This window comes from Xenopus tropicalis, chromosome 6 (genome assembly GCF_000004195.4).
Source record: "Xenopus tropicalis strain Nigerian chromosome 6, UCB_Xtro_10.0, whole genome shotgun sequence".
NCBI classification, from domain to species: Eukaryota; Metazoa; Chordata; class Amphibia; order Anura; family Pipidae; genus Xenopus; species Xenopus tropicalis.
The window spans coordinates 103723580-103745544 of NC_030682.2; the positions used below are offsets into that span (position 1 = coordinate 103723580).

Here is a 21965-nt window from a genome sequence, read left to right on the forward strand (position 1 = left end):
CGTGGTTGTGTGCGGGCCAAGTGGAGGTCGCACAGTGAAGTGCACTTTTAGGCAGACGCAAAATCTATTGGTGTTGTGCTGCGGGTACTGAATGGCGCATCGCTGTCTGCTGCTCCCCTGCGCTGGGCGGGCACTGACGGGGACCCTTGTACAACTTCTACCCCGACCTGCTACTGGCAGAGCAGGGGCCTGCTGTTTGGGCAGAGTGAGTCACCTTATATTCCTACCTGCTTCAGGTGCTGGGTACGACTGGGGAGCCTACAGTACTGTATTAAGGGGTTCTTTAGGCATAGAGTAGGAGTGAATACGTGTTTGTTTTATAATTCATAGACACGTGTGTCTGGTTGTTAAAGTGTTAAGGGCAAATATTACATATCTAGCGTCTAGCTTTTATAGTGGGTAGAATAATGAATGCAGTCACCTGGTTCCTGTTGGTTAGCTCCAGCTGTGCCCATGCTGTTACACTCATACCCTTTTTTTAGAACTTACTGACGTGCTATACTTCTATTATAGTCACAGTAAGTTAGGTTAAAAAAGAAGACACACATCCATCAAGTTCAACCTTTTATGCCTTTTTAACCTGCCTAACTGCTAGTTGATCCAGAGGAAGACAAAAAACCTTCTGAAGCCTCTCCAATTTGACACAGAGGGTGAAAGAAATCCTTCCTGACTCCAAGATGGCAATTGGACCAGTCCCTGGATTAACTTGTACTTTGAACTATCTTCCATAACCCAGTATTCCATCACTTGCTACCCAACCCATTTTTTAAGATATCTAATGCATCAGCCAGTATGACTGAGTCAGGTGGAGAATTCCACAACCTCACAGCTCTCACTGTAAAAAAAAAAAAAAAAAAAAAAATCCAAATATTTAGATGGAACCTCCTCTCTTGTGTTTGGAATGAGTGCCCTTTTGTCTGGGGGAAGGACCTACTGTAAAACATTAGAGATTATTATACGATCCCTTTATATAGTTGTACAAAATCATATCACCCCTTAAGTGCCTCTTCTCCAGTGTAAACAACCCCAACTTGCCTAGACTTTCTTCAAAACTGAGATTTTCCATGCCCTTTGCCAGTTTAGTTGCCCTTCTCTGGAATCTCTCTAACTCAATAATGTCCCATTTGAGCACTGGAGACCAAAACTGCACAGTGGAAGTGGAAAAAGAAACCCCTTCCTCCTGCAAATATCCCCATTTACCTCAGATCTCACAATAGGTGGAAACATCATACACTCTTTTTGGCCACAGGTTAGGATTCTATTCTCTAGACCAGAGTATTACCGTTTTTTGAAGATACCCATATAAAGAAAATCACTATATTCATGTGATATGTAGCATAACGTTAATGGTTATGGAAATAAGTTCAGAAAGCAACACTAATTTGGCACATCAAATTTGCAAATTTCTCTTTCAGATTCACACCCAAGTAAATTCATTTGGGAAAGAAAAGACATGGGCCAATATTCTAGCTGCTTACAGAAGACTCACTTCTCAACCCCCAAAAGGTACAACTCAGACAGGAAAAAAAATAGTTCTTATAAGTAAGGCATGATCTTAAAGCACTCTCATAATGCCACTGGATACTCAGTTCATATCCATGAACACATCTCATTGAATGCCAAATGTATTTTTCATTTTATATATTATGTACTTAGCATTCTTTTTTTTCTCCCCAGGTTTTGAGAAATATTTCCCTAATGGCAAAAATGGCAAGAAAGCCAATGATAGCAAGGGGACATCAAGTGGTTTAAAAGGTATTTATTTGGAAGGGAGAAGCCTGTTTTGTGGGACAGGTTCATTTTTTATTGGTAGATCTGAAAGCATAGTATGGATTAAATACCCAGTAACACATATATTGTTTATACAAGTAGGTTCCACTTGTAAAATCATGGATGGAAGTCCGATACTGTGAAAAGTACATGGCATGTTGCTGCTACATCATTTACAGCAGTTCACATATGTTGGAGTTTTTACATTTGCTTTGTTTAAATTCCCGTTAAAGCTACTCTATTTTGCAGTACTCATGTCACACTTGCACCATCATTAAAGTAGTGTTGCTAACCTGATAATATTTTTAATGCATAGTAAGCACTGGGGACAGTGTAAGTAGGACCTGATCTTCATAATGCAATGTGTTTTTGCAATGCAAGCATTTATTCAGTATAGCAGTAATGTTTTCTAAAACTAATCGTTTCCTGCTCCTATAGATGCCAAACGAAACGATAGCCAACAGTCCACAGGAGGGAACAGTAATTCTGGTGGAGGGGGTAAGCGAGGTGGAAAGGGAAGTGGAAAGAAAGAAGACTCAACATGGTGGTCAAGATTACAGAAGGTCTCAGAATGATACTTTTTATAATGTAATGTCTTATGGAAGATAATGTAGATGCAAAAAAAAAAATCACCATATCTGACCTACCTAGACCCTTACCTCTACCCTTAATGCAGTTATTTGATGTTTACCCCCTCCATACTTACCCCTTATTTTAAATCTTGAGCGTTACAGTTTTAACTGTAACGCAGAAAAAAAATTCAAATAAGAACAAAGAAAAAAAAAATCACTAGTCTATTGAGCAGCAGATGTTATTCTGCAAAGGGCCTTTGAGTTTACACTAAAGTATTTCCCTGTAAACATGCCTAGAGAAGTCATTTGTGTCATGTAATTGTTATATAGTTGCATCATTTTTATAGATACTGGCAGATTCACTTATTTGAAGTAACTTTCATTGAAGAAGAATGTCATTTGTTTTTATTTTCTATATCTGGAATTTTATTTGCAGGGAGAAATTCCATGGGATGATAAAGAATTCCGGTTCTATTTTATGGCAAGTGCTGGTTTTTGGGCCAGTGTTACCTATTATTTCTTCTTCAGAAACTCTGGCAGAGAGATAACTTGGAAGGACTTTTTCAATAATTACTTATCTAAAGATATGGTAAGTGAGAACATTGCTGGCCAACTTGATTGCCCAGATTTTTGTAAAAACAACTCTCGGAAAGCCACTGACATTTAACCCTTTTACTGCCAGCTGTTTTGGTCATAGCGGAACTTGTATTGCCAGACAGTTTTTGAAGATTTTGCACTGTTTCAATTTAGGATCCTTTCCTTGGGGGGACTTTTAGTTTAACCAGAAAAACAATATATTGTTTTTTTCAGGACAACCTAAGCTTTCAAAATATGGTAGAATTTTTGTGTAATTCCAATTCTGTAACAAGGTATAGGCTTCTAAATGTCTAAAAAATGAAAATAATTAATATTTTCCATAATATAAACACATACCAGAAACAAAAAACATTTTATGCACAAAAATACAACTGATTTGGAAAGTCCCATATCTTCTGAATATGCCAATACCAAATATATATAGTTTTATGGAGATTTCTCACTTGTATAGGTCAAAAACTCCCAGCAGTACACTACCAAATTTCCAAAGCACTGCTCCAGAAAGCTGCATACTTTAGATTTCCACTAACCGAAGCTTTATCCCAGAAAATTATACATTTTTAGAAAGAACAGATTCTGAGGAATAGGTAGAACTGTCTGTCTACTCCAAACCACTAAGTTGCAGTGCTTTCCTAAAGTTACTGGTTTTTATCAAAATTGCATCAAAGCACCCAGTCTATTGTATCTTATCTCCTACAGGTCATAAAGTAACCAAAGAAAACACCCTAAATATGAACACCAGGGATTCACTGAACAGTTTGAGACCCAATATGTATAGGTTTACCTAAGTATGTAGCATGTAGGGGCCCCAATGTGAACATACCCCATGCAATCTATCATTTCTGTCATTTCAGCAAAATTAACACATTCTATGTGGGATAAAGCTAGTAAAAAGTACACTCACCCCAGAAAGCCATATATTTATGGAAGTACACATTCCCTTGAATCTAAAATGGGTACCCATGTCTTTCTACTCTAAAGTACCAAGCCGCAAAGCTTTTCAAAATTTGGCAATTTTGATGACATTTCCAAATATCCCCTCAAAGCTTACACTTTGCAGCATCTTATCTCCCACATAGCATTAGGTACCAAGATAAAACACCCTGAATTTGAACGCCAGGGGTCCACTGAACAGTTTGATGCCCAATATGTATAGGTTTCTCTAAGTATGTGGCATGTAGGGGCCCCAATGTGAACATACCCTAATATGATCTATCATTGTAGCTCCTGCAAAATCCACACATTTACATCATTTTATGTGGGATAAACCTACAAAAAATTACGCTCACCCCAGAAAACCATATATTTTTGAAAAGTACACATTCTTACAAATCCAACATGGTTAAAGAAGTCTTTCTACACCAGAGTACCAATCTGGAAAGCTTTCCTAAAGTTAGTGTTTCTATGACTTTTCTGAAAAACTGTTGCAATTTGCCACATTTATCTTACAACATTTCTTACATACAATGACACATCACCATAAGTATGAATGCCAGAGGTCTACTGAACAGTTTGATGCCCAATGTGCAAAGATATGTGGGGTATAGAGGCACCCAAATGAAAATAATACATATGAATTTTCTCAGCTGTCAACTCAGTTTCTGCAAAAAAAAAAAAAAGCCCAATGACCATGTATTATGTGTGTAAGACCCCCTAACTATACAGAGACCCCCAGAAAACCATATATTTTTGGAAAGTACACATTCTGACACATAAAACATGAGTAAAGAGTAATTTCTACACCAAAGTACCAATCTGCAAAGCTTTCCTAAATTTAGTGGTTTCTATGACATTTTAGAAAATCGCCTAAAATTTGCCGCTTTTATCTCACACAATTTCTTGCATACAAAGGCAAATCACCCCAAATAGGAACACCTATGGTCTACTGAACAGTTTGATGGCCAATATGCATAGATATACCAAAGTCTGTGATATGTACTGACCCCAAAATGAAAATAGCACACATGGATTTCTCGCCTGCCAACTCAGCTTTTGCACACAGAGCCCCCTGACAGCGTATTATGTGCCGTAACACCCCCTAACTATACAGAGACCCCCAGAAAACCATATATTTTTGGAAAGTACACATTCTGATGAATTCAAAATAAGTAAAGTTATTTTCTACACCAGAGTACCACATGGCAAAGCTATGCTAAAAACAGATTAGGAACACTAATACAGGGATAAAAATGCAATTAAACCACAAAAATTGTGCAAATCAGTGAAACAACAAAATAAGTCACACGACAGTGTAATTAGTGGTCAGAATATCTGATCCAATTGTCACGCTGTCAAAATAAACAGTTTTTAGGGAAAAACTAAAGACAAAGGGGTAAAATAAATAAGTAAAAAAAAAAAAAAAGTGTTTCTGTGAGTTTGTGTATACATGTGTGTACACATCTAAAAGTTGTGATACAGTGTGTAAATGTGTATTTGAGTGTATATAAGTGTGCAAAATTAGAAAAAAAAACAAAAAAACAAACTGTTCTAAATTGTGTGCTGTATGTGTGTGTAAATGCATGTAAGTGTGTGTAGTAAGGCAAATAAAAGCTACTTACCTGTCCTGGAGGTAGAGGGACACACTGATCACATGGAGAGGTCCTGAGTCTGCTGGAGGGTCCGTGTGCAGAGCTCATCAGGCAGCAGGAAGTGAGTGGGCGTCGCTGGAGGGGGGGAGAAAGCAGGGGGGGGGGAAGGAGCAGGAGATCAGTCCTGCGATGATCGCATCGCAGGACCTACATGACAGCCCCCCTGGCTCGTTGCCCAGGGGGCTGTCATCGCTCTGAACTCTCTGCAGAAGCGGCATGTGCCGCTTCTGCAGAGAGAAACCTTAATCTGCCAAACAACATATGACATACGTGGTTGGCAGAACGCATATTCCTGCAATCACGTATGCCATACGTCGTTGGCAGGAAAAGTGTTAAAGGCTGCTGGAGTTTGCTTGGTGTTGTAATGGTAGATCAGATATTGATCTTACTATTGTTTTTCCCTTAGACAGTGAAGTCACTTGTTCACACACAGCTGCAGTGGTGTCATAATGTCATCATACACTAATAAAGAACATGGACATTATTTCAGTTGTTTGCTGCTAAATGCCTTTATTGGCTCCACCGCATGACATGTTTTGCAAGTTGTACACTTTGTCCAGTGTGAGACAATTAGGGAAGTATTTTGCATTAATACACAACTCCACCCCTCCAAAAAGGGCTTCATTTCCCAGTCACCCTCTGTCCATAGCATATTTATAGTCCTTACATAATCTGTTTTATGTACCACAATTTGACCTAATAAAGTTGAATAACTTGATAAAAGTTGAAACATTTGGAGCCTAACCATGCGTCAATTGTAGTTATATTTATAATTATATATATATTTTTTTTTTTTATTTTTTTGTAGGTGGACCGCCTTGAGGTTGTTAATAAACGCTTTGTTAGAGTCATATTTACGCCAGGAAAGTCACCTGTTGATGGGGTAAAGTCATTTTACAATTTTTTTTTTAATGGTTTTAGTATGCAAACAGTTTCTCAGGTGCCAAGTCTAGGAAATGCTGCACTTATACTTTGGGTGTTCCCTAGCTTTCCAGTGTTTCACCCAAAGTCGGCCTGTAATACTATAGGTCTATTGCAGACATAAATTGTTATTAGAACAATATTTGATGCAGCTATATAAAAGCTAGAAACATGCAATTTTTCCATATGACCCCCCCCCCCCCCCCACCAAACTGTAGAGTATGCATGTTTGCAGTTCTAAAGCAGAGAAAAAGGTGCCCATTTTTACATTTTTACAGCCTGTCCAAGGGGGAACTTGAAAACTAAATGCTTACATACTTAGTTTACCAGGGTTGGATTTTTTTCACCCCTGGAAAGTTGCAGGCTGTAACATTGTCAATTAAATATGTAGTTCATTATTCTTAATTGTATGATCTGTAAAACTATATTGCTGTATAATTTAAACTAGTGAGTGATTTAAGGGAGTGGTCATGGTAAATTTGTTTCTGCTCAGCACTTCATAGATAAAATGTATTTTTAGGGATGCACCGTTAAACATAATCCACATTCATTCTTGCTAAAGAACAGTGGAGTGGGAGGTTCTTAAAGGATATGCTTTGCTATTTTTCTTTGCCCTTTAAAAAGCTTGGAGAGGAGGGTTCTACCCTGTTACTGAATGCAGTCGTTTTTGTTGCAGAAAGTTGTGTCTTGTCTTTTTTGTGTTTCAGAAGAACTTAGAAGTCTCTTTTTTTTTTTCATAGCGTTATGTCTGGTTTAATATTGGCAGTGTGGACACTTTTGAGAGGAATTTGGAAACTGTGCAGCAAGAGCTTGGTATAGAAGGAGAAAACAGGATACCAGTTGTGTATTCTTCTGAAAGTGATGGGTAAAAGCAATGTTGTGATTTTAATAATACAGTGTATTTTATAATGCAGCTTTTGTATTTTAGAAAGTGTTTTGTTTATGCTACACTAACAACATGCATGTGCATATTCAATTGCCGATTGAAAATACTAGGTAGTGATTTCAGATATTTGCCTGCCTGTGGAGCTGTTAATGATCTGGGTAAGGAAACACTGGTAATAAATATGTGTGCCATTGCCTGCCCTTAAAGGTACCAAATATGGCATTTAAATTGCTATGCAGTTAGTGCATGTCTGTCACGCTATTCATTAGCAAAGTGGTGCTAAATGGTAGCACACAAAATTATGTTATTGCATTATTTATTTTAGTAATATGTAATCATGGCACCTATATGTAAATTCCACCAGTTTCATGTATTGAGTCCTGGAACTGCAATCAGAGTCAGTGTCCCATTAATAAAAGTTAGGTTGATGTGAGTAAGAGACAAGCTTACATATCTCTCTAAACATTTCCATTAGATAAATATAAAGAAAAAATAAAAAGTTAAAATGGTGTTTTAAACTTTAATAAACACCCTGGAATACACAAAAATTAAAATGGTACATTATATTCCTGGAATTTTTACCGAGAAATAGGTTCTTGTTTCACAAATGTTTTTGGATCTGTTCATCACTTTTACAGCTCCTTCCTGCTGAGTATGCTTCCTACAGTACTGATAATTGGCTTTCTCCTGTACACACTGAGAAGGGGGCCAGCTGGAGCAAGGCAAGGCCGTGGTATGGGTGGCTTGTTCAGTGTTGGAGAGACAACTGCAAAGGTGCTCAAGGATGAAATTGATGTAAAGTTCAAGGATGTAGCTGGATGTGAAGAAGCAAAACTCGAGATAATGGAATTTGTTAATTTCCTGAAAAATCCAAAGCAATACCAAGATTTAGGTGCAAAAATACCAAAGGTGAATCAGTACTCCAGTTGGTTTATATAAATTAACTTGTTTAAAGTATATATTAAATGGATTTTACCTAATGAACACCTATGTTTTCAAACATATATGCTGCATAAGAGCAGTTACAGGGAGGTGCATAATTGTGCCCAAATTAGTGTGTGACTATAAAACCTTTACATATTCACAAAAAGGCTTGAAATAAAAGCTCTGATACTTGTGCTGTTACTTTGCAATGCATTTTGTATGTATATAACAAAAATTATTTTCTCTATTTCAGGGTGCTGTTCTGACTGGTCCTCCTGGCACAGGGAAGACTTTGCTGGCAAAAGCTACAGCAGGAGAAGCCAATGTCCCTTTCATCACAGTCAATGGCTCAGAGTTCCTAGAGATGTTTGTTGGTGTTGGGCCTGCCAGAGTGAGTACAAAAGACAGCTAACTGTTGGGAGGGATGCACAGTAAAGATGAAGAAAAACTTCAAGTGCTTTAGTGAATATTTAGTGACAAATACAGGGGAATTTTACATGGCTGTTATGGGATATGTTATGAATGCTTAGCCCATTTTCATGGTAACTTTAGTTATTTGCCCCTATTACTTTGTTTTTGTGTTTAATTTGCAAATATAAATTTCCATTCTTTGTTTTCTGTCTTAATGTAAGGTGCGTGATTTATTTGTACTGGCAAGAAAAAATGCCCCTTGTATCCTATTCATTGATGAGATCGATGCAGTTGGTAGAAAAAGAGGACGTGGAAACTTTGGTGGTCAAAGCGAGCAGGAGAACACACTCAACCAGCTCCTGGTAGAAATGGATGGTAAGTACAGAGTTCTTGTAGATCTTGACTGGTGTGTTGCATTTTAGATGCATTACTGTCAATTTTGGGCCATTAACCAATATACATATAACTGCCTTCTTCTAATAACTATATGACTTTTTGTATACAATATAATGCCCTGCACTGGTAAAACTGGTGTGTTTGCTTCAGAAATGCAAATATAGTATAGTTAAGCAAGCTGCTGTGTAGCTATGGGGCAGTTGAAATATGGCTAAATGGCACAGGTTATATAGCTGGTAACAGATAAGCTCTGTAGAACATAGTTATAGTCAAAGAGTTAATCTGCTATGTAACGAATGGCTGCCCCCACTTCTACACAGTGACTTATTTATATAAACTGTGGTAGTATTTCTAAAGAAAACACAACTTTTACCAGTGCGGGGCAACAGTACATTATAATTTTACAACTTCCAAACCACACATTTTTTTCATGTCCTGGGGGACTCCGGAACCATGGAATTAAATCCCTTCCTATCAGGATGCAGGACACAAGAAGACCTCAAGTCATTTCCTCTATATAACCCGTGTCTGCCACAAGATACCTCCATTTTTATTGTGTCCTCGTAAGTCACTACAAGGATTCTATGACCTGAGGCTAGCATGGGCACCAGGGGTGGTACCTGAGACTGGTACCCGAGTCTGTCTGCACTGTACATAGGATTTGGAAGATTTTCATCTGATGGTGCTCTGACCATGTGGTAAGATATGAGGATGCGGATGTTCCGCTCCTACTCCAATTCCTTCAGGAGGGCTTGAATAAGGGATTGTCTTGGATGCCTGAAGGTATGGTTATCTACCCTTTCAGTATTTCTACAGAGGAAATTCGCCTTGCAGGAGGATGTGCCAATGCTCCTGCAAGGGGTAGCTCATATCCCACCATTCCAGTCTTCAGTGCCTCCCATGGACCTACATTTGGTACTGTTGGCCTTGTTGGGACCTGTATTTGAGCCTGTTTCGGTTATGGAAATGCAGTGGCTCACCTGGAAGGCCGTTTTTCTGGTGGCCATTTCATCTGCTTGTAGGATGTCTAAACTTGGAGTTTTATCCTTCTCTCCCCCTTTCCCATTTGATTTTCCATGAGGAAAAGCAGTATTAGGGACAGTATAATGTTTTCTGTCTAAGGCAGTCTCAGCGTTTCACTTAAATGAGATTTGCATTTTGTAGCTCTCCCAGGAATCAGAAGGAGTAAAAGCTCCACAACTTGGATGTGGTTCGTGATTTGTGCATGTATGTGGACCGCACAGCATTTTTTCACTAGTCTGTTGCCCTGTTTATAATTCCATTGGGTAGACGTAAAGGTCTCCCAGCTTCCAAAGCTACCATTGCACGTTACACGGGCAATCCATGCTTGTGCAAGACGGCAACATGGTCGTCTCTTCTACCATTTCGATACCTTTGTCTATGCAGGGGTGTTTTACAATCTGTGGTTTTGTAAGTTCGCCAGTGGCGGCGTTCTTGTTACTTGCTAATCCTACTCGGTTGAGGGGACTGCTTTGGTAGCTCCCCATGGTTTATTACTTACTGTTAAAGCCTTAGCTCTTCAGCCCCAAAATAACAGGGAAGTGTTTTTGTCTTTTACTTTTCAGCCTACTTATTGTCTGGTTCGGATAATTTTGTATGACTTTGGTTGAAATTGCTGGGTTCTTTGATATGTAACTAAGGTATTGTAGCAGATGAGGGTTATATAAAGGAGAGGTCTTCAGATCTTCTTGTGTCCTGCCTCCTGATGGGAGGGGATTTAACCCCAAGATTCCTGTGTCCCCTTTTTTTGGTGTTACTGTACCTTTAAGGACCGGAAGGGTCTAAAATGAATCGGGCTTTAAAGGAGACATATTGAATAAATGTGAAAAACCCTAATTTTGTAGGCAATTAGGAATAATATAAGGTGCTGGTTTCACTTTGTGCTAAAAATTAATCCTATCTGTAAATATGGCATCTTTATTGGAGCTCCTTGTAGATCATATCACTTCACTGTCAGAGTTTGAAATGAAGGGTGGGCGTGTCCTAACGGTTCCTGCCAGAAGCACAGTAGGAGGGGGAGAGCCAATCACAGCCCTGCAGTCACACAAGTACAGACAGGCTTCAGTACCCTATCAGGTCAGCCTAGCTGCTGATTGGTTCCTATCCTACAGTGCAGGGTACGGAGGGCCGCCAGCTCATCCAGAGAATTCAACCAGCAGGAATTGGAACAGATGGGCGGGACTAGTGGGGTTTTGGGCGAATTTCTCAATAAATCAGTCTGGAATACAACTTTTTTAGCACAATCCTTCTATATCTAGAGGAGTACAATTCCCTGGTACATTGTTCATTTTTATAGGATATGTCTCCTTTAAGATCCTGCCATGTCTTGACACTTTTGGTGTTTTTAATTTGCGCCATATTTCTTTCTTTCTTTGGATTAAAAAAAACCGAAACCTGGAAAACTTACAATTTGCAATTGGTTTTCATTTTTTATTTGTGGTTTTTATTATTATTTAGCTTTATATTCAGCAGCTCTCCAGTTTGGAATTTCAGCAGCTATTTGGTTGCTTGGGTCCATATTACCTTAGCAACCAGGCACTGAAATAAATAAGGGGCTGCAATACAAGTAGGAGAGGGCTTTAATATAAAAATGAGCCATAAAAAGCGGCAATGACAATAAAATTGTAGCTGTATAGAGCATTTGTTTTTTTGGATGTTGGGGTCAGTGACCCCCATTTGAAAGCTGGAGAGAGTCGGGAGAAGAAAGCAAATAATTCAAAAACTATATAAAGAAATAAATAATGAAGACCAGTTGAAAAGTTGCTTAGCCATTCTATGACATACTAAAACTTAACTTAAATGTGAACAACCCCTTTAATTCTATATAAATCTTCTGAAAACCTAAAATTGAGGGCATCTTAATGGGCATTTACAGTGAATTGCGTGTATTGTATTTTAAATTGGTTACCTTGTTTAGCCACTGTCAACCTTTTGGTCATCATTTGATAATTACAGGAAATGTGTTAATGTGTATAGTTCATGTTGATATATTGGGCACACTGTAAGCCATTTTCTACATTTCAGCAGACTGTAGAAATCTACTACTCTTCGGCTTTTTCATATCTGTGCTTTGTTACCAGCATATGTGTTCCTGTATTATATTAGGAGGTGTCAGTGTCATTATCACTTTAAAAGCTGGGTCCTGTTCTTATTGTTCAAATCAATCAATATTGAACAGTATGTATGAGTACTCTTGTACAACTATAAGGGCCGTGATACACGGGGAGATTAGTTGCGCCGCAACATATTTCCGTTGCCACGGGCGACTACGCAATGCCATGCCACGGGCGACCACGCAATGCCATGCCACCGGCTAGAATGTAAATCGCCGGTGGGTTGGCGTACGTGGCACCATGATTTGCCAAAACCAGAAAAAAAATGGCGTAAAAGCTGTGTAAAATAAATGGAAAAGATCGGAATCTGAATGCCGGATATTATGCCGCTATTTTTCGTACATTCCGGTGGAAGAAAAAACGCATAAAAATTTCGCCATTTTTACATGGCGAAGCCTGGCAATGTGTGGTGAATTTCCTCGCTGTTTTTTACACAGCATAATAAATATGCTCGTAAGTGTTAACAAGCGGCCTTCTTCCACCTAATTCCATGTGATGTGAATTGTCTAATAGGAATTGGCGCTCTCATAAAAATTCACTCACTTCAAAATGTGATTAAAAACAGCTGAGAAGTTTTTTTTATTTTTATTTACTCATGTTCTAAATCATAAAATATTCCATGACATAAAATAGAGAAAAGGAAAAAAATATATACACATACATACACACTCACTCACACACACACACACACACATATACACTTGCACTCACACACACACATATACACTTACACACACACACACACACACACATATACACTTACACACACACACACACATATACAATTACACACACACACATGTACACACGGCACACACATGTACACGCACACACAATGTACACACGCACACACATGTACACGCACACACATGTACACGCACACACATGTACACGCACACACATGTACACGCACACACATGTACACGCACACACATGTAACCACGCACACATACACGCACACACATGTACACGCACACACATGTACACGCACACACATGTACACGCACACACATGTACACGCACACACATGTACACGCACACACATGTACACGCACACACATGTACACGCACACACATGTACACGCACACACATGTACACGCACACACATATACACGCACACATGTACACGCACATACACATACAATGAATTTACAAGCATGAAGAGTGCCTTAAAAACAGAGAACACGATCCCTTTATGGGCTAAAATAGACTTTAGTGGGTGGGTAGAATAGGTGCATTATTGGACCATACACAAAATTCTATTTTAGCCCATAAAGGGATTGCGTTCTCTGTTTTTTAAAGGCACTGTTTATGCTTGTAAATTCATTGTGTGTATGTGTGTGTGATATATATATATATTTTATAATTTAAAAATTATATGTCATGGTATAGTTTTTGTTTTATGATTTAGAACAGAGGTCGGAACCTTTTTGGCTGAGAGAGCCTTAAACACCACATATTTTAAAATGTAATTCCGTGAGAGCAATACAATATGTTTGCCCGCGGATGCTGCGGGGCAATGTAGGGTGGGTCCCAAGGATGCTGGATGCGATGCAGAGGAGGGCGTGGCCTACGCTCAGCGGATAGAAGACGTGTTCTAAGGCTTAGAACATGTCTTCTATCCGCCGAGCGCAGGCCAGGGCCCGCTATGTTATAGCTTATTTTTTTTATTAAAGATTTGGCAGCAAGCCAGATGCAGCCATCAAAAGAGCCGCATCTGGCTCCCGAGCCATAGGTTCCCTACCCCTGATTTAGAACATGAGTAAATAAAAATAAAAACTTCTCAGCTGTTTTTAATCACATTTTGAAGTGAGTGAATTTTTATGAGAGCGCCAATTCCTATTAGACAATACTAAACAGTGTTGAATATTGACTTTCAGGCCCCAACATTCACCCTATATTATGGACCCTGTATTTGTAACACCTGTATTTGACCCCTCCGATTTTCAAGGACACAAATTGTATTCTAAATGTAACAATCGTAGTAAAAGTTATATACTTTTCATGGTATGGCATCCATTGCTCATGAATAGGTACTTGTCTTCAGAACTGGGACAGTCTTCCCACACTGAATATTTGTAGTTTGAGAGAGGCTGTTGGGTGTGTGACTTTTCTTATTTTTATTTTTCATTGCAGGTTTTAACACAACAACAAATGTAGTTGTTTTAGCTGGCACAAATAGACCAGATATTTTAGATCCCGCACTCTTGCGGCCTGGGCGGTTTGACAGACAGATCTATATAGGTGAGTAAATATTAGTCATGTGACATGACAAATGATTATCGAGTTGGTTGAAATAATCTGAGTTCCGTTTTACAGGTCCTCCAGATATTAAAGGCAGAGCATCTATATTTAAAGTGCACCTCAGGCCGCTAAAGTTAGATGGAGCTATTGAAAAAGAAAGTTTGGCAAGGAAGCTTGCTGCATTAACACCTGGTTTCTCAGGTAAGAAGGTATAGGAGAAATGTAAACACACATACACAAATAAGAAAAGTCAAGGCATCTTTTGATATGCTTTCAAATATATGTTACTATCTGATATGTTAGTAGATTTTATTTTTTTGTTTAAAGGAGAATTATACCCCCCGGGCACAAAAAACACCCATAATTATCACTGCCTAGACCCCCCTCACCCTCTCCCTTATCACATATTTTTTAAGTTTAATGTCTGTCCCTATCGCTAACTAAAAATGCAGAGAAGCACAGCCACGTACCTCACCGAAATATTCTCTCCGCCGATACAAACCTGCTTGCACATGCACAGTTGGGGGTAGCAGGAAATCTGTGGCGGTGAGACCAGAAGTGTCTTCAGACAGTAAGAAGATGTCTGGCAGAAGCTGCGCTTCTCTGCATTATTAGCTAGCGGTTAGCCATAGAGACATTAAACTTAAAAACAATGTGATAAGGGAGAGGTGAGGGGGGACTAGGCTGTGATAGTTATGGGTGCTTTTTGCGCCTGGTGGTATAGTTCTCCTTTAAAAACAAGTCTGATATGCTTGAAGTTTTTTTTTTTTTTTGTTTTTTTTTTTTTTAAATTAGCTTTTTTCACTGAATTGTGAGCTGTATGTATGTGCATCTCTAGCTTCTATCCAGACTTTTTTCAGAGGCATTTTAATCCATCTTTGTAAAAACCAGTTAATTTGTTTTCTTCCCTTGCCGGTAATAAGGAGCTGACATTGCGAATGTGTGTAATGAAGCTGCTCTCATCGCGGCAAGACATCTTTCTGATGCCATAAACCAAAAGCATTTTGAGCATGCCATTGAGCGGGTAATAGGAGGTAAAGAAACATATCAAGTGACTTTTTCTAATTAATGTTTTTATGTCTCTTAGCAGAACTATGTACTGTGCACTAAAGCATCAGATTTTCACTCACTACCAGGAATAAGATCTTTTGAATACTATATGTTCTAAAGAACACCTTGTATAACACAGAAGTATAATACCTTGTATTATACATCACTTTTATATGTGTATTTCAAGTGAGTGTCTGGACTGAGCCACTTGTTCACAGTAAGTTGGGATGAAAGTATCAGTTCACATTTGACTACAACTCCTAGCTCCAAGTTTAAAAAAGCTTTAACTGTTGGTGAGATGGCCAGATGTTTAACACCCTACACTTGAGCTCTTTTACCAAAAGACTACTGTATACACACATAGCTGTGATTAGGACCAGAAATAATAGAAAACCTGTGTAGCTTATCTGTTTTGTACTCTGCAGGGAGGGTGAAGGAACAAATAAATATATATATATATATATATATATATATATATATATATTAATTCCTTTCTTCATTAATTATTCTAATGTTTCATTAAAGCTTTCAATCACAGAGCTATTTGTCTTGTTTTAGGTTTGGAAAAGAAGACCCAAGTTCTTCAGCCAGAGGAAAAGAAAACCGTTGCGTATCATGAGGCTGGCCATGCAGTGGCAGGGTGGTTTCTGGAGCATGCAGATCCTCTTTTAAAAGTAAAAGCAGCACATCTTTATTCAAAGTTGTAGTCTTGTTTCATGCACGTTTCACCTTGGATATCCCCAATTATTGCTACTGCTTGTTCTGGAAGGCTTTGTATCTCTATAACACACAGTTAACTTGTGCCATATGAATACAACAGCACTGCTATGGGAGAAGCACAGGTCTCTGTGCTTCATTGTGACATGCTCTTAGGGTGATTTTTGCACAATGGGGATGCAAAGTACAAAAAACATGGTAGTTTGTGCCCATTTTTTAAACTTTGCATCCTGCCTCACACTTTATAAATGAGGCCTTAGGTGTTTCATTATGCATGTGTAAGTAAATTTTGGTTCCATTGTGTTGTGTAAAGGATTAGGAATTGTCCATTTTTTTCCTCAGGCCAGTGCTTTTATTTAAGGAAAAAATGCACTGCCATTTAGTAGAGTGCTACAATTTTACTTCTTTTTCCCAAGCATTACTGGTCACTGATTTACAATTGAACATAAGCAGTAAATTAAAATCTGCAGATTTTACTCTACTGTGCATGCCCAAACACAAATGCCTGGGAAATCTGTTAGAGAGGAAAACACTAACAGGTGAGTTTTTCAGAGAAGAATCACCGGCACAGATGGAAAAAAAAGTACCTGTTGATTTCCCTTGGCGTGCTTAATATTTTGCCCCCCACCCCAGTGAATTAGGCTTTGCTTGTCTTTGAACTGTAGATCCGCAAAGCTACGAAGACTTTAAGACAACAGACATTGTAGGAATGTTATCTCTGGGACTGTTGCCCTCTGATTGTTGAAATGAATTTTGGCCTAATAAATATATATATATATATTCTTCTTCAGGTTTCTATCATTCCAAGAGGCAAAGGATTAGGTTATGCACAGTATTTGCCTAAAGAACAGTATTTATATACAAAGGAGCAGCTGCTGGATAGGATGTGCATGACACTGGGAGGTCGTGTATCAGAGCAAATATTTTTTGGAAGAATTACAACTGGTGCACAAGATGATCTGAAGAAAGTTACTCAAAGTGCCTATGCCCAGGTGTGTCACCTCATTTTATTACAGACATCTTGGTGTCCTGGACTGACTAAATGATCTTCACACATTGTTTTTATAATTGTTTATAATTCGCATCAATTTTCTGGGGCTCTGAAACTGCTGTAGAAGAGTAGCCAGAGAGACTCTATTTTGGACAGTTATTTAAGGGCATTGATAACAAGGAATGAAACTGTGGGTACAATATCGAAAGGGGGGACACAATATATGAAATATTCTCACTGTGCTTATGAGAAATCCAGTTTTATCTTTTATACAGGTATAAAACTTTAAGATCTTGAAACCATATATTTGGGTATATTCTCACTTTTTTATCATTTAAAATGTAACTGTAATTGAATTCTATAATATCATCCTCTACCTTCATATGTATTTAGATTGTGCAGTTTGGAATGAATGAAAAGGTTGGCCAAGTGTCTTTTGACCTGCCACGTCAAGGAGATATGGTGTTGGAGAAGCCTTACAGTGAAGCAACTGCCAGACTGATTGATGATGAAGTTCGAGTTCTTATTAACACCGCTTATGAGAGAACATTAACGCTTCTAACAGAGAAGAAAGCAGACATTGAAAAGGTATAAAATACTTCCAGTGTATGTGCAACTGATTAGTGCTGGGAAAACCTCAAGGTGTTGTACTCTGATCTGGTATACTATACTCACTGTAGCTCTGTGCTTGAATTTCATATAAAGCAGCAGTGTATTCTTGGGGGGCTAGCAGAGGTGGAAGGGACAGGCTGCGTCTGTCAGTGCTACATTCTGCATTAAAAAATCTGGAGTGAGATGCCAGGTCCCAGATGAAAGTGGTGATCGAAAGATCATTCACAAAAAGATCATTCACAATTGAAATGAAATATTTTCTTTGGTATGGAAATGGAATATTTTTTTTTTCCAGAAGAGAGCCTTTATATACACCCTGTACACTTGAGTTTTATTCTGTGTGCTTTTTTTTTTCTTCAAATTGCATTAATATAATGTGGATAGCTCACTGTGTAGACAACTGCTACTTTTTTCTATTTTAGATTGCCCTTCGCTTGCTGGAAAAAGAGGTGCTTGATAAAAGTGACATGGTTGAATTACTGGGCAAAAGACCTTTTGCAGAGAAGTCAACTTACGAAGAGTTTGTTGAAGGCACTGGCAGTTTGGATGAGGATACTTCCCTCCCTGAGGGTCTAAAGGACTGGAACAAAGACAGAGAAAAAGAAAGGGATGATTCTTCTGACGAGCAGATTACCCGACAGATTGGTGGGCCGATGCCCTTTTGATCAGTTATACAATTTGACTTGTAGCACTTTTTTTCATTATGCTGGAACTCTGGTCAACACAGATGAGAACAGGTGGTTTCTGATAGAGGGAAAACTTCTAAGAATAAGGGATGTTTTAAAATGTTTATTCAAGCAATTCTTATGTTCTTTAAATCTTTTCTTTCAGTATGAATTGATGAATGCAAGTATTGCACCCCTCCCTGCATATGTGACCTTTATGCACAAGACTTAAGTTATTATGCATTTTTTACATTAAATGCTGCTGTGTCATAATGTCACTGCAAAAAGACCCTCTAATATTGATGTTCATTTTATATGGGGAATTGTGTTATTGGTACACATTAATTTATGATAAGATGGTAAGGAGGTTGCAAAATAACATAGTAGCCTGGGCTACAAAACGACTTTCTTGTTTTGGCAGATATCTGTACACTCTTGTGCAATCTGTAAAGAATTTGTCTTGTTTGAAATTAATTGCCTCTGTGGAATCCAAGAGATCAGAAAATGACCCAAAAATGATGCAAGTTCTGCTATCGTAAGGCAGAAGCATCAGTGAGAGGCATGCCATTAACCCAACACAGAGACCTTCACATTTTCAGCTCTGGGGATCATTTCCTGACAGGCACCAGGGATAGTTCTGCACATTGTGTTAACTCGTAGTTCACAGCAGCTGCTTCCAGTATTACAAACTAAATAATATATTTGTTGATGTGGAAAAAAAATGTTGTTTTAAAACAACTTAATGACATTTGGGACTGCATTTCTAAGATGAATTGCAGTTTACAAATATTATATTGATGATGACTAATGTGCAAGAAAATTATGATTTATGTAAGTATTTATGCCTACTATCCAAAATCAAACAGAATGCACACAATACAAATCGTCTGCTGTTTCCTTTTATTCATGGGTTGCCAGTGAGCTTGGCAAGAAAACTGCATGCTCTCTCTGTAACATGTTCCAATGTAGCCTATGAAATGTCACCCTACGCCAGTCAGTGTTTTTAAACAGATATCTACAATTTTTTTGAGATTTTGTGATGTGATATGTATTCTGCCTTCCACAACCAGGGCACATACTAGAATACTATGTCTTCCCATCCCTGCAAAGCCTAAACACCATACAGCACAGTAAAATAATTTAAAATAAGTCTAAAAGGAATAAGGAAGGATTAAAGGTATCTATGGGGCAGTTTATTTTGCAATATTGTCGATTTTATCCAAAGGTTAGATTTAAGTTAGTTTTATCCAACCCTATGCATGTTTATGTACTATAACTCCTTAACATTGTGGGTACTGGGAACCTTTTGATACGGAGTTCAAAAACATTGCATCTTAACTTACCAGGCACAGTTCGGTCAGTAAGCCTTTGTTTTCACTTGTTATATGGAGCTTGTAAACCTGTGACTGAGACTGAGCATCTTGGACTCAAATTATAGGTCCCACAGAAATGGCCTTTTATTCATATTTTTAAAGGACCTATAATGAATCATCATTTTTTTATTATATAAATATTACAGCAGCACTGAATGTACATGTAGATGTACTGTAGCACTTACCTGGGTCTTTTCCTGTAAGAACTTAATTGTGGCATTACTTGTGGTTGTACTTTTAACACTTTCACTGTACGATGCTTGCCAAGATGTACCGCAAATCCAGTTATGGCTGAAAGTTTGAGTTTTACCAAATTGCACGGAATATATTATAGTGAAATTGGTAAATGGAAGCAGGTCATATATAGATAAGCACTTAATTTTGATGAAATACAAACCCTAAAATTTGTTTGCCGGTTCAGAAAAAATAAAATAAAACAGGATGTATTATGTATTTTGTACCAAATGTTCCACTTGGAAAAAAATAAATTGTATGATACTTTAAGTCTGCACCATGAGACTCAAACTTGCAGCTCAGCAGTAAAGTGTGACTGAAGTTTATCAGAGCACAGGTCACATGTTTGTGGCACCCTGGGAAATATGACTAGCCCCATGTGAAATTTCATTACTAAATATAAAAAAAATCTGTTTGCATTTTTTGACAAATGCGTTTCAATGCAGGATTTTGCTGGAGAAGCTCTATTAACTAATGTTTTTTTCCCATGACTGTTCCTTGAAGATTTAATAACTTAAAAGATTCACCTTTCATTTACTGTCCTTGTATTACAAATGTAACTGACCCACGTCAAGATGCCAGTCTGCCAAATAGAATTGCCCATTAATATAATGTGTGTGTATAGTTTTTTTTAAGGTTTTATTTTGCTGTTATACAGACAATCATAACAGTTCTGCTGCTGTTAAGCCATTACACTTAGCCTGATTATGCAACGTTAAACTATGATACAGGTCGTTAGCACAGGGTGACGATATGCAGTCAGGTGAGTTAACGGTTCATTTTACTTAAAGACTGTCAGTTTATGGACCCCACACTGGAAGTACTTTGTTTATTAGATCTACCCATTGTTGAGTTGTAAGTATCTGTGGGCCCATCCCTTTGATAGCAGTTCACTTTTGGGCAAAAATAGGGCCGATCTCCACAATATTCTAGTTTTATTTAGTGGGAACCCAAAAGACAGCGAGCGACAGATGCTTTGAGAGAGCTCCAGTTGATGCGAGGGTATCCCAAATCAAGTGGAAGAAATTAGCATTAGAGTTTTGGCATTTAGGACTATCTGCAATGGTCATATGTTGGGTGTATTATTCTAAACTTAATCATATTGTCTCTTGGATATTAAGAAATTGTAGAAATCATAGGCAGTGTCATCCCAGCTGTCTTTATTTAACTGAGGAATGACTATCTCCCACTTTTGCCTTGCTCAGGCAAATGAGGTAGGTTGGGAAGTTATCATTTTCTTAGAGGCTGGGTCCCACAGTCTTGCTGCATGGGCCTGCAATTTTCCTTTCATTGTTGTGGGTGCTTTGTGTAATAGTTTGACCCAATGAATAAATCCAGGGCCAAGGCCAAGTTTCTATTGTACTTTCCACAGAAATTGCTATTTGATGAGTCAAAAGCTTTTGTTGCATCTATGGATGCTAGCACTCTGTTGCCAGTATTAAAATATGCAATTTGCAGGTGGGTGTACAGGCACTTGGGTTGATGGCTGTGCTTTTGTTGGGCATACACCCTCTCTGAGGCGGGCGGCAAGGATCTTGCTATTTATAAGTGAAATTGGCACTTACAATTCGCACAAGTCTGGGTTTTTGCTGAGCTTCTATATAAGGGTGATAATGGCCGAATAGGAAGACAATGGTATAGTTCCTGATTCCTCAGTTAAGTTTAGTGTTGTGGGGAGTTTGGCTATTGAATTTTTCCCTAGCAAATTATACTAGGCTATGGGGAGTTCGTCTGGGCCTGGGGTTTTATATGGGAAAATTGCTGCAGCAATTTTGTCTTTAGTAATAGGATTATCTAGGTAGGTGGATTCTTCTCGTTAGCTTTGTGAGGTGTAGAGATTTTGGGTCCAATTGTTGTTCTGTGTGGGTATAGAGATTTT

At 38.3% G+C, this 21965-nt stretch overlaps 1 protein-coding gene across 1 annotated transcript; it reads left to right on the forward strand.

Moving 5' to 3' along the window:
* The first annotated feature begins 41 nt into the window (after nt 1-41).
* On the forward strand, nt 42-20259 carry afg3l2 (AFG3-like AAA ATPase 2). The gene is given in 17 exon segments (NM_001079291.1): nt 42-205; nt 1416-1506; nt 1678-1755; nt 2209-2333; nt 2779-2931; nt 6336-6410; nt 7189-7313; nt 7973-8243; nt 8512-8649; nt 8891-9044; nt 14337-14444; nt 14520-14645; nt 15368-15478; nt 16053-16168; nt 17003-17203; nt 17596-17790; nt 18237-20259. Coding segments are annotated over 17 exon segments (2424 nt in total). The 5' UTR covers nt 42-91; the 3' UTR covers nt 18480-20259.
* Nucleotides 20260-21965: the final 1706 nt, after the last annotated feature.